The sequence below is a fragment of the Bos indicus genome, chromosome 15 (genome assembly GCF_029378745.1).
Source record: "Bos indicus isolate NIAB-ARS_2022 breed Sahiwal x Tharparkar chromosome 15, NIAB-ARS_B.indTharparkar_mat_pri_1.0, whole genome shotgun sequence".
Taxonomy (NCBI): domain Eukaryota; kingdom Metazoa; phylum Chordata; class Mammalia; order Artiodactyla; family Bovidae; genus Bos; species Bos indicus.
This window is the reverse complement of record NC_091774.1, coordinates 53,164,679-53,191,203: the sequence shown is the minus strand read 5'-3', so window position 1 is coordinate 53,191,203 and position 26,525 is coordinate 53,164,679. Positions and strand designations below refer to the sequence as shown.

General features: G+C 53.7%; 1 protein-coding gene across 11 annotated transcripts; it reads right to left on the bottom strand.

The window, feature by feature from the left end:
• On the bottom strand, nucleotides 1-21,247 carry P2RY2 (purinergic receptor P2Y2). Of its 11 annotated transcripts, none has more exons than XM_070803851.1 (5): nucleotides 20,934-21,247; nucleotides 15,214-15,451; nucleotides 12,274-12,549; nucleotides 10,689-10,840; nucleotides 1-7,867 (listed from the first exon to the last, which is right to left on the bottom strand). In XM_070803851.1, exons 4-5 carry the CDS (start codon nucleotides 10,694-10,696, stop codon nucleotides 6,730-6,732), a joined length of 1,146 nt encoding a protein of 381 aa, XP_070659952.1. In that variant the 5' UTR covers nucleotides 10,697-10,840; nucleotides 12,274-12,549; nucleotides 15,214-15,451; nucleotides 20,934-21,247; the 3' UTR covers nucleotides 1-6,729. The 11 variants fall into 11 exon arrangements, with proteins under 11 accessions (XP_070659952.1, XP_070659955.1, XP_070659956.1 ...); XM_070803854.1 differs by having other exon boundaries at nucleotides 12,274-12,367; XM_070803855.1 differs by having other exon boundaries at nucleotides 15,214-15,303.
• Nucleotides 21,248-26,525: the final 5,278 nt, after the last annotated feature.

The window sequence follows — 26,525 nt, the reverse complement described above, 5'->3', positions numbered from 1 at the left end:
TAGGCTGTGTGATGACTTTTAATTTCCTCCCCCACATTTTGCAATTGATTTGGTCACAAAGGCTGGCCTAACAGCTTAATCCCACAATGAAGAGGGACTTTTCATGTGGCTGCTGATTTGGAATTTGGCTCCAGGACATAAATCTGAGGACACAGAGGGGTAGAATACCCATCTACTAAAGAAACCTAGAAACAACTGGGGTTAGATACCTTTTCAGTTTACTACCCCAGCTCCCTACCACCTCCTCTCTTGACTCTACAAGCTCAACATCTGACATCTCTGTAGTTGTGAATTCACAACAGAGTGGGAGTGGGGAGGGGGCTGGACAAGGGCTTTCCCACCCTCAGGCCAGGTGAAAGATGCTCTAGGGAAATCACTGAGGGAGTCTGGGGTGTATCAGTTCAGACTCTCAGCAGGAGAGATGGGGCACAAATTGGTCACTCTGGGATAGTTGAATGAAGAGACTCTTACAAAAGTGTGGTCTGCAGTGAGAGTTCAATGCATGAGGCAGGGCACCCAGGGCCAGTGCTCTGAGACAACCTGGAGGGATGGGGTGGGGAGGGAGGTGGAAGGGAGTTCAGGATGGGGGACACATGTAGACCTATGGCCGATTCATGTTGATGTATGGCAAAAGCCATCACAATATTGTAAAGTAATTATCCTCCAATTTAAGTAAATAAATATTTTTTAAAAGGAGTCTGGCAAAAAAATATGTGGTTTGGTGTTTGTGGGGACTCTGTGCAGAGCAGCACTGATGTCAGGTTGTCAGGGCCAGAGAAGCAAGGACAGCAAGAGAGGGCTGGGGCAGTCCTGGAGATGATCCACTGGCCCCTTTCCTCCTCATCTTGCCCCACACCCAGAGAAGAGGGGCACCCCAAGGACAGGGAGCAGGGTCCTGCCAGAGCTGGGGGAGAGGAGGAGGGAGCAGTAAATTCAGTAGGCAACTGGAACTTTAAACTGGACTGAACTTGAGTTGTTACCCAAGAGTGACTCAAAGTTTTGGAGTCTGCCAAATATGCAGTTCATGGATGGAAAGGGAAATTAGACATTACTGAGCAGACAGCATCGATGTGAGGAAAGTAAAAGTTGCGTGTTTGTGCCTTACCGCACGCTCACTGTTCAGTAAACTTGGAAAGGAAGTACGATCAGTTCCATTTTACAGATGAAGAAACTGAGTTTGCAATCACAGAGCTGATGGTGGCTGAACTGGGGCAGAACCCTGCTCTTCCCGCCTCAGCTTCCCTGTGTCCCCCGACCTCTTCCTTTCCCTGAAGAGTGAATGGGGAGCTCCCAGGTCAGAAGCCAAGATACACCCCTCTCCCACCCACACCAGTCAGGCTTCTCCCCAGGATGCCTGCCCCAGGACTTCCAAGGTGAGTGATCCTCCCGGCGGGTACAGACCAGCACCGATGAAGGCAGCTGAGGCAGCAGAAGGAGCCAGAGAGCCCTGGTCTCAAGTTTAGTCTCTGCAATGACCACTGCTTGGCCTCAGGCAAGGCACAGCCCTCTCTGGGTCTCCAGTCCCTCCATGCAGCCAAATAATCCCTGGGGGTCCCTGTCAAGAGGAAAAACTGATTCTAATTGGTCATGTCTCCCAGGAGACTCACATGCCATTTCGCAGTGGTATTTAGGAGTAACAGCCCCAGGAAGTGACGTCAAGTTTGAAAGGTGAGGAGCAGGGCAGAGAGGCCCAGAGGGTAGAGGCAGGGGAGATATTTTGGGGCAGGCAGATACCCTGGTCATTGCCGGACAATGGTATAGGGCAGCCATTGTGCTGGGAATGAAAAACCATTTTCTGACTTCAAGGGCTGAAAATAGTCATGGGTGAGCCCCTGGGAGTTGGCGTGGTCTGGTCCATTGTTCCTGGTTGGGATGGGGCTGGGACTGAACACCTGGCTGACTTGGAGCCAAGACAAGGGCAAGCCCTCATGAAGAGGCTTGGGCCACTGAGGGGTGGATGGGCAGAGCCAAGCTCATTGCATATGGGGAAATTGGAAACTGAAATCCAGAGAGGAAAAGGGGATTCACCATGTCACGTGGCACAGCAGAGCAGAGGAGGATGAGTTTGGTTTCTGGGGCTCATTTTCCTCACCCTCACACCCTCCACCTCAAGCACATACCCATGGGGAAGGCAAATGCATCCCTCATCTGTCACCCCAGTCACTCCTGGCCAAGCTCCAGCCTCACCCCGCAGGAGGCAGAAGCGTGACATTCAGCTGGCTCTACTCCAAGGCACCGCGGGGTACCAGTGGAGTCACTTCATCTTTCTGCTCACTTGATGCCAGGGGAGACCCACTGCCCCACTCTAGTTCTCAGAACTGAGGGCTCATGGGTCCTAGCAGTGTCTGGGGGAGCAGCTGTTAGCTGTGTCTTTGATGAAAAATCTAGGCTGCTGATGCCCTAAGTTAGGGAGAACTGGTATGTGGAAGGCAAGGTCTCCAGCCTCTACAAAGTGACCCAGAGAGGGCAGGCACATGGACTCAGGTCACACAGCAAAGACTGGCCATCCGTTGCCTGCTCTGGCCCAGCTCCAGGTTGGTCCTCCAGCTCTGGGTCTCTGACTCTTGGATAAACCAAAGTGTGGCTGCAGCACCCTGGTGGGTACCACCAGTCAGGAAGAAAGGGCCAGGTCTTGCTGCCATGGGTGGGGGGTTGTGAGCCCTCCAGAAGACCAAGGGCATCCTGTTCATCCCATTCCCACTGCCACTTCTCCCTAAAGCCCTTCCACAGCCCATCACCCGGACAAGGTTCTGTAAACACACACCAGCTCACGAGCCTGAGTGCCACCCAGTGCTGGGCAGGGCAGAGGGTGGTCCCACCCTCAACCCAGGATGGCCTGCTCCCTTCCCCCACATCCTGAGGAAGCCTCGCCCACAGGGGACACTCTATTGTTCACTGGCCGGACACACAGTCCTTTCCTTCAAATCACTTATCCCAGTGTGGTTATATATTAAATTATGTCAACTCCACAAAGGCAGAGGCCAGCTGGTTCGCCTCCATATCTCCGTGGCACAGTGCCTGACGTGTAAATGCTTATGTTCCAGCCTCTGATCTCAGTGCTTCATGTGTATTGATTCAGGCCTCCCAATGCCCTACCTGGGAGGTAGTGTCTCCTTCTAGAAATGAGAAAACAGAGGGGCTGCAAGATTCAGTGATTTGCCCAAGATGCCACAGCTGAAGAAAAGTGGAGACACTCAAATGCAGGTGGTCTGGGCAGAGAATTGGTGCTCTTAACCTCATCCTCACTGGAGCGTCTCTCTCATCCTGAATCACATGAAGGTTGAAAGGTTGCTTACAAACTCTCCTGCCCCACAGGGACTGCAAGTGGCAGGGGACACTGGAAAGGGAACTACTCAGGGCATCGGATGGACGTGAACTCAGTCTTGACTCCCCATTTACTGCCTATATAACCTGGAGCAAGTCCTCATCTCTCAGAGCCTGTTCCCTCATTTGCTAAATGGGAATAATACTGTCTATCTCACATGGTGGTGGTGAAGAAACATTACAATGGATGTAAGAGGGCCCTGCCTGGTGCCTGGGACATAGGTCAATACCTCGGTTCCCTTCCTTAGGTCCCTGACTCTGACATCCACCCAAATCTTCCATGACACGGGTGATGGTAGAGGGGTAGCTTTGGTGGCCTGACCTGCCAAGACTGGAGTAGTTGTGTCTGGAGGGCATGTTACCCAGGGCCTTTCTTAGCCTTTGGAGGGTCAGAGTGTCCCTCATGGGCCCCAGGACAACTGCCACCCAGAGAAGAGACCTCTATGTGCCAGGGCCCCTGCCCCTGCTGCATGGAGCTCCCTGAGCTGAGCTGCTGCTGGCCAGTCAGCAGGCATTTCCTCCTCCCAGCTGTTCCCCCACTGCCCCAGTGCCCCAAGTCCCTGGCTTTAGCTCCCTAGCTCCGTCAGAGGCCGGAAGAGCTGAGGTGGTGGGGGTGACGGCAGGATTCCCACAGAGGCACTGACCTGCACGGAAGGGAGCGGAGCAGCTGGGGCGGTCCAAGCCCCTGGCGCACATCCAGGCGCCACGCTGACCTGCCAGGTGACCTTGGGCAAGGCCCCGCCCCTCTCTGGCCTTGAGTCTGCAGCTGAGTTGATAGTCCCCGGGGTCCGTCAGGGGCTGCGCCCTGTCACAGTGGCCTTCCGGAGTCAACAGCCCCAGGAAGTGATGTCAGGCTGAAGAGGTGGGGAAAGGGCAGGGAGGCCCACAGAGTAAGAGGAGATATTTTGAGAGCAGACAGGTCCCTCCACGTCACTGCTGGACAATGGTCTGGGGCCAGGAGTGGAAAATCCTGCTCTTACTTGGGCTGAAAATAGTATAAGGCAACAGGGTCGGGAACCCACCCTCAAGGAGGGTGACCTGCCCACTGAACAGCAAGGCTCAATGTCCACAAAAAGGGGCCAGGCAGTCTGACCAGGATCCAGAGATGGGGCCTGGGCCTGTCCATGGTTCCCTTAGGGTTTTCATTCCCCACCCCCACCAGTGTCGGCCACAGGATTGGATGGTGAGTAAACTCCTCCTGTCCCCTAGGTCCTGTGTCCTTAGACATCTCCAGGCACTGGTTTCAAGGAAGGCTTCCTGAGGCTAGGCCATAATGTGGTCTCCATGTGCTGCGGAGGCTGAGTCCTCAGTTCTTGGGGTCTCAGAACAGCTGCTGGAGGGGTAAGTGGGCAGGTCATGAAAGGAGTGGGGACCAGGGGAACTTCGGCTCATGGGACACAGTCCCATCCCCAACTGCAGATGCACATTCAAGGCCCCCAAAGTCATGACATATAACTCCCTGCCTCTGGGTCTGAGCAGGGCTGAGGGAGTCAGAGCTCAGCATCAACACTCCTGGTCAGTAGAGCATCTCACCTGGGTAGAGGCTCCTTATAAACTGAGATGGGGTTCAGCCTGAGCAGCAGCTGGTAGGAAACTCAGGCCTGCAAGAAAGGTTCAAGGACAGACTCTAAGAGATCATCACAAAGATAATCATAGGGATCTTGGCTATATTAACAGAAGTATAGAGCCTAGAATGCGGGAGGTGAGCACTCCACACTACTACGGGCAAGTCACCTCACACTACACAATGCAGAGCAATGGTCTGGGTCATGGCTCATGACAGGTCCCTGTCACACGGGGGAGCCCTGGAGCTAGACTCTAAATAGGGCAACCCTGAGGGTGCCGTTTTGACGAGGCAGAGTGGGAAGGATGGAGAAGTCACTGGAGGTAGGTGGAGGTAGGGGGGGAAAGCAGGAAGAGTGGGCCCATCAGGGAAGGGCTTTCCCAAAGGGAGAGAGAGATAATCCTTATTCTTGAAGTTAAAAGTGAGGTCAGTTTTGCCCTGAAAGTGAAAGTGAAGTCGCTCAGTCGTGTCCGACTATAGCAACCCCATGGACTGTAGCCTACCAGGCTCCTCCGTCCATGGGATTTTCCAGGCAGGAGTACTGGAGTGGGTTGCCATTGCCTTCTTCTATTCCTGCCCAAAGGCTAGAGCTAGCTGGCACCTGCACTTTCATGTTCTTCTCTGATGAAGTGTTCTTCTCGGAAGTCTTGCCACTCCAGGAGGCTTTCCCTGACGCACAGTACACAGCCCCAACCATTCATGTTATCCAGTGGTGTGCTAGAGAAACTTGTACCTGCTCAAAAGAGCCAGCTGCTAAATTTTCAGGCATTTTGCAAGGAGGCTGACATCCCACTGGCAGTCTGAAGCTGGCCCTGGTAGGATTATTTGTACCATAGCTATTGGCAGTGTTTACAAATCAGGGATTTCCCCCACCCTCTCTGGACAGTCAGTTAAATGGTTTAACATTTATCAGCACTTAATGGTTATTGCCATTAAATCCTAAACTGGGGGGACCCTAAGGACAGGGACCCTCTGTGGCCAGCAAAATCAGGCAGAAAAGTCAGTTAACTTTAGAGTGGAGAATGACCTGGGTGTATGGAGAGACTATTCCTCATATGAGACCACCCCTGAGGCAGCTGGTGGGAAGCCAGGCAGCAGCAGAGAGCAGGTTGGAGAAAGGACAGCAGCGTGCATGGCTAGAGCTTCCCAGGCCGTAACCTCATCCTCAAACTATACAACGGGGCCTGGCTCAGCAGTAACGATACCTTTAGTATCAGTCCCAGCCTCCAGATGACATCAGTTTATGTCATCATAAACTGTTTATGATGGGTTTATGACATCAGTTCCCAGACATGCATCCCTTGGACTGAGGGTACTCCTCACAGCCAAGCCCACGATGGCACTCAGACCACTCCGACTCATCGTGGGAACTGCTGGCTCAGTCCTTACCCCTTACCAGGGTCCTCTGGTCAACTTGTGACCCCACCCCTCCCAGGCAGCTCAGGCCCAGGCTTGGCTGTGTGACCTCGGAAAGTCGCTTTCCTTTCTGGGCCTGTTTCTCCATTTGACTTGATTAGGCTGGAGCCCAGCCCAGGGACCCTGGAAGGCACAGCCGGGTATTTATGTGGGAGTCAGGCCAGGGCTGGCATTGTCCCTGAACTCCCTTCTTAAGATCTTACTCCCTACCCCGCACACACAAATGGTGACTAAGGGTGTGGGGACTGCCATGCTCTCTGGACCACAGAGAATAGACTGAGTCCCACTCAAATGACAGAGCACTGGGGTCACAGCTCCCTTGACCATCCTGCCTGAGTCGCTGATGGTCCATATCTGAGGAGACTGGCCCGTTTGAACAAGTCTACAGCCCCATCTCATGTAAACTTGAACAGGGGTTCAGCTTTCTACAGCCAGATGTCCTTAGTGTCAGCGCCACTACCAGCCAGCGAGGACTCTGTCCCCCTGGAGTTCTCACGGCTGGCCGAGTCTTCTGTCCTGTCGGCGTCAGTTCCGTAGGACCTGTGCAGGCCCAGCCGGTGGCGAGCCTGGGTGGGAGGGGTGGGGTCTGTGGGTGGCTTGGCATCCCGGGCAAAGCGCACGAGCCTCTGCCCAGCCAGGAAGTAGAGCACCGGGTCAAGGCAACTGTTGGCGCTGGCCAGCGGCCGGGTGACCTTGTAAGCCAAGTTGATGGCGTCGAGGGTGCGGCAGCTGAGGTCCAGCGAGCGGAAGGAGTAGTAGAGGGTGCGGGTGACGTGGAAAGGCAGAAAGCAGAGGACGAAGACAGTCAGCACAATGGCGATGGTGCGCACGGACTTGCGCTTGGCCCGTGGCAGGCCGCCGGAGGTCCCGTAGGCCGGCTTTAGCAGCCGCCGAGCCATGAGTACGTAACAGACCAGGATGACGGCGAAGGGCGCTGCGAAGAGCAGGCTCAGCATGACGGAGCTGTAGGCCACGAAGTGGCCGAAGAGCTCGGGTGCCGAGGTGTCATGGCAGATGATGCGGCTGCTTCGGGTGCTGGTGGTGACGAAGTACAGCACAGGGGCCTGGCAGGACAGCACCAGCACCCACACGGCGAACGCCACCCGGCGGGCGTAGCGGGCCCGGCCCCAGCGCAGCGAGTGCAGCGGACGCAGGACGCCCAGGCACCGGTGCACGCTGATGCACGTGAGGAACAGGATACTGCAGTAAAGGTTGGTGTAGAAGAGGAAGCGCACCAGCTTGCAGAGCACGGTGCTGAAGGGCCAGTGGTCGCCTTGGGCGTAGTAGTAGACCAGCAGGGGCAGGGAGGCGGCGTACAGCGCATCCGACACAGCCAGGTGGAACATGTACGTGGTGGAGGCGTTCCAGGTCTTGAGGCGGCACAGGAAGATGTAGAGCGCCGCGGCGTTCAGACACAGCCCGAGCACGCACACCACGCCATAGGACACGGGCAGCAGCACGTACTTGAAGCTCTCGTTGAAGCGGCACTTGTAGTCCAGCTCATCCCCATCCCACGTGCCATTGGTGGTGCCATTCCAGGTGTCCAGGCCTGTGGCCATGGCCCTGAAGGGAAGCAGGGATGGGGGTGGGGTGGGGGTGCAGAGAACAACCATCAGGGTCATGGATGGCCAGGGACCCAGCAGGGAGGCCTGACACACCCGCCTGACCCAGGCCATGAGGGACCCCAAGTGACCACAGACACCTCCGTTAGGATCTGCCCAACCACATTCAAGGCTTTTATTGCATCTGATCTGCTTCTCTCTGTGGACACAGAGGGCCCAGAACCTTGGAACCCTGGGGCCTTAATGAGATCCCTGAATGTCAGGATCATATAATTCTAACAAGTTAAAACAGGGGTAGGCAAACTGAGGGACAAATCCAGCCCACCAGTCTGTTTTTGTAAATAAAGCTTTATTGGAACACAGCCATGACCATCTGTTTATGCAGCACTGAATAGTTGTGGCAAAGACCATATATTCCTCAAAGCCTAAAATACTTAGCATGTTGCCTTAAAAATTTTGTGTGTGTGTGTGTGTGTGTGTGTGTGTTTGAGAACTTCAGGAATAGAGTCCCAGATCTAGGATTCTGCCTAGGGCAGCTCATACCTTTCTGGAGGCATTAGGAAGTTCTTTTATTTGGCCTATCTTTCCACTCTCTGGGAGGCTCCAGCCCTGTGCCTAGTATTTTGGCATTTCAGGGAGTTTTGTAAGGGTCTCCCTCTTTAGTTATTCAGTCACCTCTCGGCAAATGTTTTTTAGGGACTCATATTCTGGTACTTTCTGCATCTGTAAACAGCAGTCCTGTTCCCTGGCCTCTGAGGCCACCTGATGGGGCAGTGACCTTCCTGAAGATTGCAGGCAAGTCTGGGGTGGAGATGGGAATGGGGGTAATGGGGAACTTCTGTGGGGCAAACTTAGCTTCCTCCAGGCCTGCCCTGCTTCTCTCCACACATCGCCACCACCTCAACCTTCTCCTTGTTCCCAGTGAGCTATAATGCCGCTATGGTGCCTGACCACCCAGACAGAGAGCACCTGGAGATCAGGATGCGACCTTACTCCTCTCCCCATCCCTCCAATGTGACCAAGAAGAGCTCTCTCAGACTATCCCAGTCTGGAGGGCAAAGATATGCCCAAAGGTCTCAGAAGGCAGGCTGGAAGTCATAGCAGAACTCCTTGATTATGGGGCTGTGCAAGTGGCTCCCTAGTGAGTGCAGAAGGGCTTGTGCCCTGTGTGTGGGTGTGTCTGGGAGGACACAGAAGGCAGATGATGTGTGAGTCCTCCTCACGCTGAGAATCTGGGGCTGTATAATCCCTCCTATTTTGGAACCCCAGGATCCTGAGAGGCTGGGACTCAGAGATTCTGTGGGGCCAATGACTTCCATTCCCTTAGACGCTGAGATTTCTGCCCAGCCAGGCCTCCCAGAAGCAGCTCAGGGCCCATGAAGTTGAGATCAGGGTGGCTGAGAGACAATTAACTTTTCAGCTTCCTTCTTTCCCCATAACCCTCCCTCCTCTATCTTCCCTGCCTGCTACTGTCAGCAAAGATGCGACTAGGAGGCAGGGAGCCTGCCCTCATGACCTTGCTCCCACAGACACAGGTTCCTCCCCAAGGAGCCAGGGGAGATACAGGATGAGAAGGTACGTATGCGATCAGGGGCCATTGGCAGGGCCAAATGGCTAGGACCCCTCTTGACTCAGGAACCATCATTAAAGCATTTCCTCCATCCTACCCAGCTCCTTGCAGCCGTGTCACCTCCACCCTTGCTGCTGGAGCCCCTGTATCGGTCTCCCTGTCTCCAGCCTCAGTCTCCTCCATCCAGAGGGATCTTTGGAAAAGAGAAAGTCATCCCCCTGCTGGAAAGCTGCTATGGCTCCTGTCTGATCTCAGGAGAAAACCCAGCTCCTCAGGCTGGTACCAGCGGTTTGTATAAACCAGCTTCTGTCACCATCCGCATCCCCCGTGACCTGCCGTTTCCTGAATGCACCTAACACGTTTCCCCTCTCAGCCATGCTTCACGTTACTCTTTCAGACTGGAATCCCTGCATGCCCCGCGTCTCCATCTGTTGAAATGACAACTCTTTATCCTAATCTAGTGATTAGGAAGAAGCTGGCCTCTGGACCCAACCTGCCTTTGTCCCCTCATCTGTGAAATGAGGTGATCAACAGAAGCTACATTACAGGCCTTCAATTTGTTTAAAACCTCTGGAGCCGCGCTTGGCACACGGTGGGCACACTATGTTATGGGCTTTGAGGCTCAGCTCAGCCGTGGCTTCTCCTGACCTCTTTGGGAAGCCCTCTTAGGCCATGAGCAGAGGAGCAACAGAAGGTCCTGGAGGTTGTGGAGCAGGTGAGTGTGGTGGGCCAAGGGAGTGGCACCAGGCCCATGCTGGGGCCAGGCCCGGGAACCTCATGAGGGGAGAGGTCTGAGAGCTGTTTGGGAGGGAGTCTGGATGGAGAAGGGGCCAGGACGCCTCAGGCTCAGGGGTCAGGAGGAGAGGGAACTCAGTGTCAGACACAGTAAGTGTGGGGTGCCCCAAAGGGGTGTCATGGGCTGTGGAGAAGGGTGAAGGCTGGGATCACCAGTTCTGAAGCACTGAGGGGTAAGCAGAGGTTGCTGGCTCACAGGAACTGCAGAAGGAGCATGGAGGCCCAGGTGCGAGACTGAGGATCTATGGAGGGGCCACACTCCCCCTGGGGACACTGGCTTGGGGTGTCTAGCTCTGCCACAGAGCCCTAGGTGACATTAGGAATTTCCTGCTCTCCTGAGGGTCAGACCTCTCAAGTGCTGAATCCCCTGGCCTGGTAGCACTGTGGTGCCAACACTTCCCTCATTAGGTGCTGTGACCACTGGGCATGCTCAGGGCACCCCCCACCCCAGCTCCACCTCCACATTGCTGCTCTGCTCCTGCCCCGGTGCTGAGGCCTGGCAGGTCTCTCCTCAGAGCGAGGGTCAGGGCCTTCATCTTCCCTTCATGTCACCATCTCATAGCTGGTCACAGAGTTCCTTGGTAATTATTCACGGTGGAGTCTCTGACACTGATGCAGAGGTGGAAACTTCTGTAAGTCTCTCATGAACCAAGGGAGCTGCCCTTTCCACCTGTTTTAAGACATCCTGGCCTCCACCCTCCCAAGGCAGCTAGGAACTCTATCACTGCAGCCCCTGTCCAGACTGACCCCGCCTGCCCTTTCCCTCCACAGGCCAGCCCACCAGCTTGTGAGTACAACTTCCTTCCCCACCCCTCTGACCGGCTCCTGCTTACAAAGCCAGCCAAGTCCCCAGTCCTCTCCCTTGGCCCTTCCTACTGCCTCTCCTGACCCCTGATACCCTTGGGGCCTCACTCTCAGCTGCCCGGGACCAGCTCCCACCTAACTTTGTCCTGCACCACTCAGCTACCCCTCTGTGCCCAGTTCTGGCTGGCCCTGCCCTCGAGAGCTCTGAGTGTGGTGGGAGCTGTGAGCCATGTGAGTGCCCTGACAGGCTTCTCTGCCTTTGTGTGTGTCACTGTTCTTTCTGTCTGGAAAGCCTTTCCTGACCCACTCACACGGCACTCCACCCATCCCTCAAGACTTCTCAAATCTCATCTTATCTCCAAGGCTCTTTCCCTGCATCACTAACCCCTCAGGGCATTCCATACATCCTGCTGGGGATTTGTGTCTCCACCCTCTATCCCAAGACATTCCAGGAACTCCTATCTGATTCTTTTCTCTGGCCCTGTCCTCCAGCTAAAGGCCTGATTCAAAGCAGGCATGAATGAGAGAATGAATGAATGAGTGAGTAAAGCAAGCACAAGAGGCTATGGGAGCCCAGAGGAGGCTAAGCTTTATCATATTGGTCTCCTTTCAGCGGACAATGACACTGAGGTCCCTTCAGCGGACAATGACGCTGAAGGATTTCTCAGCTGCTGACCCTAGGTGGCCAGGGGTCACACCAGCTCTCCAGGGGCCCAGTCCACCTGAGGTCTGTTCCTGCCCCAGGCAGACCCCTGGACTGGGTCTTTTTCAAGAACCCTGCCCTTCTCTGGACAGATCAGGGAAGAGCCAGAGGGAAGAAACTGGACCCAGGCATTCTGAAGATGGGTCAGCTGTCTGATCCACATTCCTCTATCTGACACCTCTCTGGCTCAGGAGCTCCTGATCTCCTGAGTCTGGACTGCCACCCTCTTCACTTTGTAGGGACCAAGTCTGGGTTGAGCAGCTTCCCCTCCAGCATCCTCACCGCATTCCTCAGCAGATACTGCCATAGAAGTTAGGCTACTTGTTTAAGGTCACAGTGCCAGGTATTGGAAAAACTGGATTTGATACCCAGGGCTGTCGGGCTCTGAAGCCTGAATTCATCACAGCTTGGGATGAGGTAGCAGGGCATGGATCCCCTTGATTTACCCCCAGGTCAGTGTATACACATGCACGAGCCTGCCTGCCCCAGCCTCCCAACTTCCCAGCCAGCAGACCCCACCCTCTCGAGCCCATACCTGACCAGCCCCTGCTCTTGCTGTCAGGATGCTCAGCTCCAGCTCAGGTTCCTCACTCATGAATGCACAGGCCTGGACCGAGCTGCAGGGAGCTCTGTGGGAAACAGGAAAAACAGGTCCTCCAGCCTGGGACCTCGCCCAGCTTCCAGCATTTCTCAGGGCAGGCAATGCTGTGGGCTCCAGAGACAGGGAGGTGGGGACAGCTGGGGCTCTGGGTCACAGGAAGTCAGCTAGGATGAGCCTTCCCCAGGCTGCCTTCTCTGCTCCAGCCCTGGTCTGAAAGAGGCAGAAAGTGACCAGGAGTGCTTGTTCCGGTAGGCAGGAGTGTCCTCTGCCCACTCTTGCCCCTAACTATTCCCTTTTAGCTCACATGTTGTACAGGTGTTCCCAGGCACCCCCTTTCACTGGAGGATGGCTCTGCCGGGGAGGGTCTCCCCCATATCCTAGAGAGCTGAGCTGAGCTTCCAGTGCCCCCTCCCTCAGTCCCTGTCTGTGCTTCAGCCCCACAACAGGAAACACTCAATACCCTGGCTTCCCAGTATGCACTCAATGGTACTGTGGCCAACACAGTTCACCTCAAGCTGGGTCTCTATCTGGAATACCCTTCCTCCATCATCCCACTGCTAATCATTCCTCCAGAGGTGTGGTAAACACACATGGGCACACACAGGCAGTCATATTCAGACATACACACATAGAGTGTTAGAGAGCCAGGGCCTGGACAGCCTTTAGAAATCACCTCTGCCAAACTCCCATTTGACAGAGGAGGAAACTAGGGCCCAAGGGCTCACAATGAGCCAGAGACAGAGCCAGGACCAGCACCCAGGTCAAGATTCTGGCCCTGGTTGTGTGTCTTGCCTGGGACTCCTCCCACAGAGCAGGCACGGTGCTTCGGTGAGGGGATGGTGACTGGTGGAGGAATGCCTCTGTGTGGGCAGGCCCCAGTGTCCACCAGAACCTCAGACCCATCTCAGAGAAAGAGAACATTCCTCTTTCTCCCAGGTTCACTTCCCTGCAATGCGGGACCAGGGTCTCAGACAGCTGAAGCCAGGCCCCCAAGCTGGAAGCCCATGCAAGTGTGGGGAAAGTGGAGAAGGCAGAGATGGGGGAACCACGGGAATAGGGCAAGGGGAGGGGACACCGGGAAAGGCCTTGGACCACGATTTTCCCAGTGCACCTTGCCCAGGAATCTCAGGCTGACACGGGCCAGCTGGCTGGTAGTCGGGAGTCTAGTGACAAGGTGAAAGAGTTCTTCACCTAGGGTCTCACCCAGGCTTCTCCTAAGGAGATGCCTTCACTGAAAAGACTAAGGTAGAACATCTTGCTTTCTCTGGACAGGTGGGAGATCCTAGTTCTGCTATGGGACTCTTTCCTAGTTCCCAGCTGTGGGACTCAGACAAGCCTCAGGTCTGCAATTTAACTCCCATGGGATCATTCTGGCCTTGTTGGTCATTTATTTATTTTTGGTTGTGTTGGGTCTTTGTTGCTGCATGCAGGCTTTCTCTAGTTGCAGCGAGTGGGGCTACTCTTTGTTGCACTGCACAGGCTTCTCATTGCAGCGGCTTCTTTGGTTGCGGAACACGGGCTCTTCAGTAGTGGCAGCACACAGGCTCAATAGTTGTGGCACACAAACTTAGTTTCCCCAAAGCACGTGGAATCTTTCAGAACCAGAGATCGGACTTGTGTCCCTTGCATCGGGAGGCAGATTCTTAACTACTGGACCACCAGGGAAGTCCCCCTCTCCTGCTCTTTGGCTTGGTTGTGTCTTTTGACTTGACACCCACCAAGAGTCAAACTCAGTTTGGGGGTAAAATGACCACTACCTCCTAGATCCTCTCTTCCAGGAAGCTCCCACAGTTTTTAGTGTGAGGGAATTAGTTCTGATTAGTTCTCCACCAGAGGGAACACGTCTTACTGGCAAGGCCAAGATCTACTCTTCCTGGTAGTTCCCCACTGTGAAGCAGCCATGATGTTACTGTACTCACTGTACTCATGTTTGTTAAAAACAAACAAACAACAAAAAGGCAAACCAACAAGGCCCGAAAGGGTAGCCCAAGATCTTACCCAAGGTCACCGATAAGCCAGGGGCAGAGCAAGCCTGGCACGCAGACTCACTACCTGCCCCCTGGACCTGGCTCTGACTCTCCTCCTCACCCAACCTGGCTCTTCCTCACCCTGTCTTTCTCTCTGTGGCCCCAGGCTAGTGAGCCCAAAGCCAGGAAGAGTGGCTGGGGCAGTTCCCAAACTGGTTACAGATTTTTCAGGGTGGCTGGACAGCATTCCAGCTTCTCCACTCGGGTGGCTCTGGAATGTATTGCCTGCTTGCCACCCACCTGGCTGGCCCTGTCCAGTCCAGCAGGGGAAAGTGACCTGTCATCATTCTGGAAACTCCTGCCTTTGCAGGAGGTGAGGTGCTGTGAAGGGAAACATAGGCCCAGGACCCGAACCACTGAGGGGCAGCAGAGTGCACTGGGCAGGGGGGAGATCCCAGTTCTTCCATTCCCAGCCATGGGACCCGGACAAGCCTCAGCTCCACAGCCTAACTCTCAATTTCCTTGCAATCTAAGAATAGTACCTGCCTCGTAAGTTTGTCAAGATAACTAAAGGAGATGATTTAGATTTTGTGAAATAATTAAAAGAGTTATGATTTTAGCAGGTGAAGAAGGTGGGCAGGATGCAGGTATTCCAAGAAGATAATAGGGGCAGGAAATGCGTGGTATGACGGGGAAGCCTGGTGGGCTGCCGTCTATGGGGTCGCACAGAGTCGGACACGACTGAAGCTACTTAGCAGCAGTAGCAGCAGCATGGGCAGAGTAGCAAGGTGACAGCCAGACTGACCACAGATCAAGGTTCTCACACTGAAGGCCATCCTCAGAAGGGAGAGCAACTTAGGCACCCCCAGCAAGACTTAGACCCCACCACACCCCTTCACTCACTCACCCTTTACAGAGGCTGCCGTATCTGCACCTCTGTCTGTGTGGGGCGCTTGGGGACTGAGGTAGGTTAGACCCTTCCATGATCCTGAGCTCACTGTCAAGGTTGAAGGTGGAGGAGAGAGGACAGGGGAAGATCCAGAAATAGTCAATGACATCTTAGGGTGATCAGGGCTGAAGGAGACATGAGGGCCCCTAATGGAAAAGGGGTGTGGTCAGGGAAGGCTTCCTGGAGGAGAGGACACCTGTTTTGGAAGATAGGTAGGAAATTAGGTGGGTGGAGAGAGAAGAGGAGCAAAGAGCAAAAACTGGGGCAGGTGATCCATAGTATTTTGGGAAACTGTCAGTTATCCCTATGGCTTGGGGCAGAGGGATGGTAAAGAGAGGGCAAGGCTGAGTTGGAGGACCATGAGGAGCTTTGGAGTCATCCTCTGCTGCTGCTGCTGCTAAGTCGCTTCAGTCGTGTCCGACTCTGTGCGATGCCATAGACGGCAGCCCACCAGGCCCCCGCCGTCCCTGGGATTCTTTAGGCAAGAACACTGGAGTGGGTTGCCATTGTCTCCTCCAATGCATGAAAGTGAAAAGTTAAAGTGAAGTCGCTCAGTCGTGTCCGACTCTCAGCGAACCCATGGACTGCAGCCTACCAGGCTCCTCCGTCCATGGGATTTTCCAGGCAAGAGTACTGGAGTGGGGTGCCATTGCCTTCTCCCGAGTCATCCTCTACCCTCTCCCAAATGTCCTCCCTGGGGCTGAAGGCCCGTAGGTGCCCAGCTTTGCCTGGTATGCTTTCTGCATCACAAACACTGGGGCTGGTCTGGGGAAATAGCTGAGGGGTAACCTCAGATGTTATCAGCAGGTGCTATTGCAGTGTGATGCCTCTCAGCCTCCTCTGGAGGCCCTGGGTCTCTGGAGCCCCTGGGTCTCTGGAGCCCCTTCTGGAGTCTCTCTCCCTCTTGGGAGTCCTCAGGATCCTGACTGTGGGGGCCACCCACTGGCATTGAGCTCAGAACATCTGAGTATGTGGGTCTCAGAGGTCAGCCAAGCTGGTTCTCCTGCCTTACAGATCAGGAAACTGAGACTACTTCCTTAAGTGGAAGGGCCTTATCCAGGTCTGGTGTTCGAATTATTTTCAGTGCGGGGTTAAGTTCCCCCCAAACAACCTCCAGGGCAAGACTCTAAACCAGCTGGCCCACCTCTGACACAATCCAGCCCAGTACTGAGTTACAGAAGTATGCTGCTGACCTGAATCAGCTCAGAACCATAATGCTCTGGACTCCACCCTGATCCATCACACCCGAAGGCCTCCAGCCACCCTTAAGAAGCAAGAACCCTGGGTTCAGGTTCCAATTTGGAACATCCATGCTGTGCAGCCTTGGTCAAGTCAGTTCCCCTCTCTGAGTCTCAGGTTCTTCATTGATCAAACAGGGAGAATTACTGACACATAAGAGCTCTCAGGAACCCTCTGCTCAAGAACCAACTATAGCTCTCCATGGAGCAAGACCTTGTTTTTCTATTATAACACCTACTTTCTTCTGGTCATTCACTTCCCCAACACTCACTGGCACCTTCTCTGTGTCCAGCCTGTGCTGGGTGATGTGGACAGAAAAAAAAAGCAGGCCCAGCCTGGCCTACTCCTACAACTGACCTCTAGGATGAATACAGAGGTGAGGAAGGCTCCCATAGTCAACTTCCCCACATCAGGGCCCAACAGCTGGGAGAGGCCAGGCCTGAGGACACAAAAGTAGCTTAAGCAGAACATGAGGGTCAAAAGGTGCACCTTTTGAGGGATTTCCTTAGTGGTCCAGTGGCTAAGACCCCGTGCTCCCAATGCAGGGGGCCCAGGTTCGATCCCTGGTCAGGGAACTTATCCTTGGCCTTCCCTAGTAGCTCAGACGGTAAAGCATCTGCCTGCAATGCAGGAGACCTGGGTTCAATCCCTGGGTTGGGAAGATCCCCTGGAGAAGGAAATGGCAATCCACTCCAGTATTCTTGCCTGGAGAATCCCGTGGACAGAGGGACCTGGCATGTCACTGTTCATGGGGTTGTAAAGAGTTGGACATGACTGAGAGACAAAACACGCACACGCACAGGGAACTAGGGCCAGCACGACACAACTGAAGATCCTGTATGCCTCAACTAAGGTATGGAGCAGCCAAATAAAATTAAAAAAATAAACTTTAAAAATGGTGCACCACACAGACTCACAGAAGGAAGTTTGGGAAGAGGAAAGATTTCACCAGGAGCAGCGCCACCTCCTGTCACCCAAATCAGCAAGGTTTCTCCAGCCCTGTGGACAGCCTGAACAGATACTATCTTAGCAGCAGCTGGGTCATCAGGCCACAGGCAAGAAATAAAGACATATTTTCCGGAAGGAACTCAAACTTCCCTTAGCCCGAAAAGTAGAGGACCTGGCTTCACCCAGATGGGGACTCTGTCTTGAATGGGGAAGAAAAAGCTAGGGCAGGTGGGCAGGAATCCCTGCTGTCACCTTGGCTTTGTGAACTTGGGCAAGGTATTCTCTGAGCCTCTATTTCCTCATCTTCAAAATGGGGGTAATAATTTCTCTTTCACAGGGTTAAAATGAAAGCCGCTCAGTCGTGCCCAACTCTTTGCAACCCCATGGAATTCTCCAGGCCAGAATACTGGAATGGGTAGCTTTTCCCTTCTCCAGGGGATCTTCCCAACCCAGGGATCGAGCCCAGGTCTCCTGCATTGCGGCCAGATTCTTTACCAGCTGAACCACAAGGGAAGCCCAAGAATAGAGGGGTGAGTAGCCTATCCCTTCTCCAGAGGATCTTCCCAACCCAGGAATTGAACCGAGGTCTCCTGCATTGCAGGCAGATTCTTTACCAACTGAACTATCATGGAACCCAGTATATTTCACAGGGTTGGTGGAAGATAAATTAGGGACTTTTATAAAATGTTACTGGTAAGCTGTCTCTGCAGAGAGGGCACAGGGAGAGGAAAGCAGTCAATAGTTTAAATTCCAATAATCAGCACCATCCCTCACTATTGAGTTCATGTTCTAGTATTGTCACAATGCATTTAGGTCTATGAATATCATACATCTCGCCTGAGCATTGCACTTTACACAGGAGAGAAAGCCCAGAGATAAACCCACACACCTATGGTCACCTAATCTATGACAAAGGAGGCAAGAATATACAATGGAGAAAAGACAGTTTCTTCAATAAGTGGTACTATGAAATCTGGACAGCTACATGAAAAAGAATGAAATTAGAACATTCCCAAACACACAAAATAATTCAGAAAATGGATTAAAGAATTAAATGTAATGCAGAACACTCTGAAATAAATTACAGCAAGATCTTTTTTGACCGACCTCCTAAAGTAATGAAAATGAAAACAAAAATAAACAAATGGGACCTAATTAAACTTAAAAGCTTTTGCACAGCAAAGGAAACCATAAACAAGACAACATACAGAATGGGAGAAAATATTTGCAAATGAAGGAACTGACAAGGGATCAATCTCCAAAATATACAAGCAGCTCATGTAGCTTAATGTTAAAAAATCCAAACAACCCAATCAAAATATGGGTGGAAGAACTAAACAGACATTAGAAAACTGCGAATCAAAACTACAATAAGGTATCACCTCACACCTGTCAGAATGACCATCATTTAAAAAAATCTATAAACAATAAATACTGAAGAGGGTGGGGGGGAAAGGGAATTCTGTTGCACTGTTGATGGGAATGTAAATTAATACAGCTGGTATGGGAAACAGTATGGAGGTTCTTTAAAAATCTAAAAATAGAACTACCATATGACCCAGAATTCCCATTACTGGGCATATACTCAAAGAAAATCATAGTTCAAAAAGACACACACACCCCAATGCTCATTGCTATATACAAATTGAGGCTAGGACATGGAAGCAACCTAATGTCCATCAATAGATGAATGGATGAAGAAGATATGGTACATATATACAATGGAATATTACTCAGCCATAAAAAGGAACAAAGTAGTGTCATTTGCATAGACAGACAGACCTAGAGGCTGTCATACAGAATAAAATAAGTCAGAAAAAGAAAAACATATACTGTCTATTAATGCTGTTCTGACCACGCCCTGCACACAAACCTTCCATGGCTCCCTATTTGCCTTCGGGATGAAATCCAAGTTTTCATCTTGTACACCCTGAGTCCTGTAGTGCCCCAGGACACACTGTTAGGACAATCTGTGCCACCCATTCTGATGGCCTGACTGGTTTCCCCTTCTTTATAATGATGTGGAGCTCCACTGTAGACAGGCTTTCCCTGGGGAAGCTGGGGACAGGGGACAGGGCTGAGGGGCTGCTGCTGCTCTCCCAGTTCAGCTCAGTGCTGTGCAGGATCCTGGCAACACAAAAATGGGTGAGATCCAGTTCCTGCCCTCCAGGGGTTCTGAGACCTTGGGAATGAGAAGCAGGAGACAGAGACCTTAACAGTTCAAGGTACAATTAGGGCTCTAAGACTGCAAGGGCCCAGAAGAGGCTCCAATCCAACCTGGCTAAATAAGGATGGCTTACCAGAGGAGGGGGCATCTGAGCTGGGTAGTTCTCCAACTGAGGAAGATGAGTAGAAGGGCATTTCAGGCAGTGAGCATAGACTATGGAATGGTCCACAGGCAAGAAAGTGACTAGCATTTGCAGCAGATTACATGCATTTAGGAGGATGGAAAGTCAGGCAGGAGAGGTGGCTGGAGAGGGTGGCAAGGACCAGCTCTGAGAGGCCTTGAGTCCCAGGCCAAGGGGCTCAGATGTGATCCAGTGGAAGTTCTCTGAAAGTTTAGCCAAAGGAGCAAAATGACTGGGATTTGAATTTCAGGAAGTTATCCCCCAGGATCTGATCTTCCTAACCTCAAAGAGTGAGCCTGCCCAAGAGGACACTGGTGTTGAGCATGACCCACACGACAGCTCCTTGATAGTCCTTAAGTTCCACATCACTATTATTCCCCTTTTACAGATGAGGCTCAGAAAAGGGACATGCCTTGCTCTGGGTCACACGGTGTACAAGGCATGATGGAGGGAAGGTCTCTGGGTCTCCAGAGAGCTTTTAGGGGGCCCTGTCTGCTCAAAGACTCTCTTTCCCAATCATCTCCACCAATAGACAGCTGAGACTTTATCTGGGCCCCACCCTGGCCCTCAAAAACTCCCATTATTCCAGCCAGATCCAAAACAAAGTGGGCACTTCAGGCTGTGAGCCCAGGGAAACTGAGGGTGCGTACTGGAAGAACAGCTGCCATCAGCCCCAGAAACCCCAAACTGGCATTTCTGGTGCGCAGCAGGGCCTGGCCCTTGGGTCTGGCTACTGGGGGACCCTAAGCCTGACACTGGGAGCCCTCCTTAGGGAGGTGAGAGAGGGCACTGCCTTTCTCCAGGCTGACCCTTCCTACAGCAGCCCGCCAGATTAAAAGTCCCCAGACAGAGGCTTAACTGTCCTTCCAGGCCACTGCTCCGCGCGCCACCCACCCCACCCCCGGCCCCAGCCCCGCCCCGCCCCAGTCTTGCCCAGGCGAGGCTGCCACCCAGGGTGCCCCTGGAGAGAGGGGGCTCGGGACCTCCAGGGTTGGCCTGTCTCTGGCTTTAGGTCCCACGCTGCGGGGGCGCCCGTACCAGAGCACAAACACAAACAAGTTCCACAGATTCAGCTACCCGACTCCGCAGGGGCGCACGCTCTCACCCAGGGGCATACACACTTTCCCGAATACGCGCACTCACCCGGGGTATCCGTCCACATTCCCCGCGATCGAACTCCAGTGGAGCCCGAGCTTGACCACGGACCCGCCGGAGCTCTCACAGGGGTTTGGAACCGTGCCTTCTCTCGGCCAGCCGCGCGCGCGCCGCTCTGCCTGCCCGGCGCCGGCCGAGTCGCCACCCCGCGCGCACACGGGCCAGCCCGCCCGCGGCCCTCTCTCCGCCTGCTGGTCCTGCCGGCGGCCCGCCCTCACCTCGCAGGGCGCTCGTCCTCACGCTGGGCCCCGACCTGGCTCCCAAGTGCTCGCGCCACCGCGGGGACACACGTGCCCAAGAGCCTCACCCGCCCCGCCCAGCTCCCCACCCCTCCGGGTCAGGCCGGGGGCGGGCCGGACTCCGGACAGACCCAGGCACTGCCGCCGCCACCTCCTGCCGGGGACAGACACTCCGCTACCCGCTCGGGAACACTGCAGGGCCATAGGGTGCTGCCCCGGCAGGGACGGGTGGCGACTGCCCTACCGCCTGGGGACCGAGGCTCCCTGGCCTTCCTCACTCGGGTGATGAAAGGCTTTCAGAAACTTTGCTAAAGTTTTGCAAAGTTCAGTGTCTCTGTGACCGCTGTCACTGCCGACCGCGAGAGCTTCCAGAGAACCTGTTCAGGGACCTTCCACAGAGCACTGGCCTCCCATTGCCCGCGGGGAGGAAATCTGGGCGCTCAGGGTCCTGACCTTCCAGTTCTGGCAAGGAGAATGAAGGGAGCCTCTTGTGCTCTCTCTGTGCTTAATCTCAGCCAGAAAGAGTCAATGGAAATTCCTTAAGAACAGGTTTTTTTTTGGTCTGTCATCTTGAGCTACTTCCCTTGAGCGCCTTTTCAGACTACTCCCACCACACACATTACTCTCTTCTCTGCCCTCAACCCCATTCGGATGGCTCCTGTAGCCAGGGACCCTAGTCTGTCCCTTTCCCGAACTGTGAGCTCCAGAAGACCAAGGACCAGTCTGTCTGATGTCTTTTCCTGGTCCCAGAGGCCCCAGGAGTTGCTCAATACTTGTTGGAATGCTTGAATGAATGAATGAATGAAAATGACCATCACCCCCTTCTCATTCTGGTCTAGGCTTGGAGAGTGCAGGTTCTGACTCAGCTTCAGCACTGACTCTGGGAGACCTTGATCCAATTCCAGCCCTTTGGGGGCCTCCTTTTCTGTGAAACAGAGGCGATCACAGTCACCATTCCACCAGTCAGTGTTGTTTTCTGTGGGCCTCCGGACAGTCAGTGTCTGGACCAGTGCACAGAAGGTCTGTTTCTGCGGCCGAGGAGCTTGCCCAGGGCCCTAGGACCTTGGGTCCTGCTAGGTCCCACATCAGCTGACTGGGCCTGGCTGTAGTCTTGCCAGGAGTGGGAATAGGGTGGACACACAGCTCTGTGTGGCTGGGCCGCCTCGGCAGTGCCCCAGGGACCTTCACCCAGGAGACACAAAGGCTTCTTGTCCAGCCTCCTCCATCTATTGTCCAAGTGGATCCATGCAGCTTCTAAGGGGCTAGGAATCCCTGGGGCCCCTACTTGAGGAGTCCAGGCCTTGGGGGTCTCATTGTGGGGAAAGCCCCCTGGACACTGGAGACCTCAGCCAACCCTCTTCTCGCCTCTCCCATCAGATGACTACTGTAAATGCTATTTTGGCCCAGAGAAAAATTCCTTTGGTATCAGTATGAGGACCCAGGGCTCTGCCTCAGGTTCCAGCTTACTGGAGGGTGGCCAGCCCAGGGCTCTGCTCCTGCTCTGGTTCAACTTGCTCACTTTACAGCAGAAAAACCTGCATCCCTGAGACCCACGGTGTCTAAGCTACCACAACAGGTAACTTGGGCCTGAGGCACAGACAAAAGGGATTTGCCCTCAAACCCCACAACCAGCTCAGGTCCCCTTCTTGCCTCACATCCTTTGAAGCTTCTCTGAGCCTCAGTTTCCCTTCTGCAAAGTGGCAGTAATGATTCCTTTCTCAGTGGCTTATCTGAGGTTCTTGTTTCAGGGTTTTGCCCATCATCCCCAGTGGCCTAGGTGTGAGGGGTTAGGACACCCTTCTGTTGAGGGGCTGGAAGTCAAGGTCTCCTGATATCTTCCCCTGACTTTCTCCTCACTGGGCTTTGGAGATCATCAAGTCCACCAGGTTCCAAATCCCCTAGCTAAGTCTTCTCTATTTACAGCCTAAGGAGCCGCCATCCCTCTTCAACCTGAGCTCTTTGCTTTTATCTTTGTATTTACTTACGTTTCCTTGCAAGAGTTTGATGAACCATTGATCTGACCAGGAACTGAGGCCCCGTGAGTTCCATAGCAAACCCCACCCAAGTCCCCATTATGAATAAGTAAAGAAAGAGCATGGAGGGAGGCTTCCTGTAACCACACAGCCAAGGCAGGCTGATGGAGAAGGCCCAGACACGTCATGGTCCCCATGAGGAGAGGGCACCAGGAGAGGAGGCAGGGAGCAGGGTTCCATTAGCAGCAGCAGGTTAGGATGGGGAGGGCAACCCCAGCAGCACTTCTCCCCAGGCATTGGGAGGCTTCCTGCATCTCCAGCTCTGAGGAGGTGTTTGGCTCTCTCAAGCCTTCTCATCTTCCCTCTCTGACTGCTCTCGTCTCCCCTGAGGAAGCCAGCTCTGAGAATCTGTGCTGGGGCTGGAGCCCCTGCCCTGGCTCGGGCCTTGTCGTTCAGCTGCGACATGACACCTCCAAGCCCTCCTTCACAGGTTAGGGTGGTGACTCCGTTACCCCTCCTAGCCTTGCCTGCCTCCACCCTCCAGTGTCCCCACCACCCTCATGAAAAGCCTGGCTCTATAGCCTGCCAGGCCAGGGCCTTCCTCCCCCTACCTCACCTCCTGCCTCTGCTCCAGCCATGCTGCTGCACTGGGCCATCTCCCACCTCCTGCCTGGCACTTGCTGCTCCCTCTGCCTGCAATGCCCCTTGATGCTTCTCCACCCTTGGCCCTTTCTCCTGACTCCCCACCATCACTCCTCTAAGTCCCAGCCCAGGCGCCCCACCAGGTCCCTCTGTCACACCACTCATCACAATCTGATTACTGTCGATATCTATCTCCCCCTCTTATGGGGATCTATTTGAGGGCAGGGCTAGAGTTCATCTTATTCACAGTTAAATGTCCAGCACCTAGCACTGTCCCTGTCACCCAGACAACCTCCATGAATATTTGTTATGTGAGTGAATAAGAACTCTACCGATCACATTCTTGTGTTAGTCATTGTCTGAAAATATCTCATTTGATCTTCACCAGCACCCTAAGAGGTAGATCATTATCACTTTACATATAGAGAAATTGCAGTTCAGAAATCAGAAGTGAATGTCTAAATCAACAGTGAGTCTGCAGTAGGTCCCCTGGCCCTGAAATTGCAAGGCAGGGAGGAAGGCGGTGTGGCATTCCCAGAGTGATGGCTGAGCCATGGCGCTGGCATCCACACTGCAACTCCGGTTACGGAGGGCTGGACTGGCTCCAGAAGGCTTGTCTTGCTTGCTCTCTGGACTGCTGCATTGCTCTGGACCATCCCCTGCCTCCCTCACCGACCGGGAACTGTGCTCCTCAGATTTCTCCGGCAGGGGCCAGGCCTCCGATGTGAAATGCAGCTTGGAAGCTCTGGCTGTTGACGTGCCAGGATGCAAGCACCCAGGGGAGGCAGCCCGGGAGGCAGGAAGCCTGGTCCAGGCCAAAGCAAGCCTCTGTTCTGCCTCCCTGCCAGCAAAACAGGCTACATAATTTGAGGGATCCATGGCAAAATGAAAATGAAAATGCAGGCCCCTTGTTGCAAAGCTAGTAAGATTCTCAAGATGGTATAGCAGAGCGTTAAATCAAAGTATGGGGACCTTTGAAGCATGGGTCGTAGACCTATGAAGCCAGCCCCGTCCTCAGACCTTTGGTTTCTTCATCTGTCAAACAGGAAATGATGGCCACCTGGTCAGGCAGTGGTGAGGATGAGGTGGGAGATATAAGTAGGAGGTTCAGTGACCAGCATGAGCTTGGGTGGGGGGCTGTGTGGACACCACGTGCTGTTCACCTCTCAGCACGAGGCAGCGGACTAATTCTCCTCAGGAATTAGATTCCTCACACAGCTCCTTTTCATGAACTGAAAACTAAGGCTCAGGCAAAATGACTTGGTCAGGTTCACACACAGACTCAGTAAGGGAAGCCAAGATCAGAGTCCTGGCCAGTCTCTCTGCAAAACGGGTGCTTTCTGTAACACAGGAGAGGGGGTGGTTGGGAAGAGAGAGGGAGGGTGCTGCTCAGGACAAAGAGGGCCACTGTGCAGACACAAAGACCTGACCACAGAGGCCCCTGTGGGGGCTGGGCCCAATGAGTGGGTAGAAAAGCCCCATGGTGACTGGGGAGCTGCCGGGAGCTGCCTCCCAGCCTCTCCCTGGTCCTGCATTGATGGGGGCGGGGAGGTAGCAAACAGAACCGAAGAAACAGGTCAAGGAGGAGAAACAGACTCACAGCCAGACCCTTTACCCAGCCCCAGGCCCAGGCCCCCAGAGCTAACCACCCTGGCTCTCCCCAGCTTCTCCTGGGCAGCCTGCCAGCTTCAGGAATTCCCCACCCCCTGCCCCGCATACCACCCAGCACCAGTGAGAGTAGGGCTCAGTTAGGTAGCTGGCCATCCAACAATTCCAAGCTCACAATCCTGCTCAGAAACTTTTGGCTACTGTCTATCACCTACAGAGGAAGGAAGCATAAGCCCTCACATGTCATTCAAGGCCTTTGTGACCTGCCCCGTTTACCGATCCACACTCCCCTGTCCCCACGCTCTATCAACCCTCCTCAGCCTAGTCATATGGGACATGCCACAGTTCTCCTAACCATTCGGTCCTTTCACACAGCCCTGCCTTTGCCCGTGCTCTTCCTTCTTCCTGCAAAGCTCGTTCCCCATGCTCACTGCTGGCTGAAATCCTTTCTCCTTGAACTGGCCAGTTCAAGGTCCCCCTCTACCAGGCAGCTTTCCCCAGCCCACCACAGTTGGATTTAACCTCCAATCTGCCCCCAAAGTTGGATTCACCCCATTCTCTTGCAGAGCTTATCCCGGTCTGGCTTGAGCTATAGTTTGGATCTTCAGAGCCTGCCTGGAGGAGAAGACATTTGAGCTGGGCCTTAAAGGGCAGGTGGACTTGACTGGTGGACAGCAATGGTAAGCAACAGACAAGAGCTCTCAGAACCAGTGTTCTCTCAAACATTATATGTAATTCAACGTATTTGGTTCAGATAGCAAGGGGTCCATAGTTCAGAATGTGCTTAGTTGCTCAGTTGTGTCCAACTCTTTGTGACCCCATAGATTGTAGCCCGCCAGGCTCCTCTGTCCATGGGGATTCTCTAGGCAAGAACACTGAAGTGGGTTGCCATTTCCTTCTCCAATAGTTCAGAATGGCAGGAGATGAATGTGGGGTCCCATATCAAAGGGTAAGATAAATTGCAAGCGTCAAGTCATAACGGGTTTTATATGACATACTACAGACTGTTTGCGCATTTAAAATGCACCTGAATGTATTTCTCAGTACTATGGTTTACAAACTAATTCTGCTTTTATCTTTATTGTTTTCTTTAATTACCTTGGGGTAGCTTTTCTGCT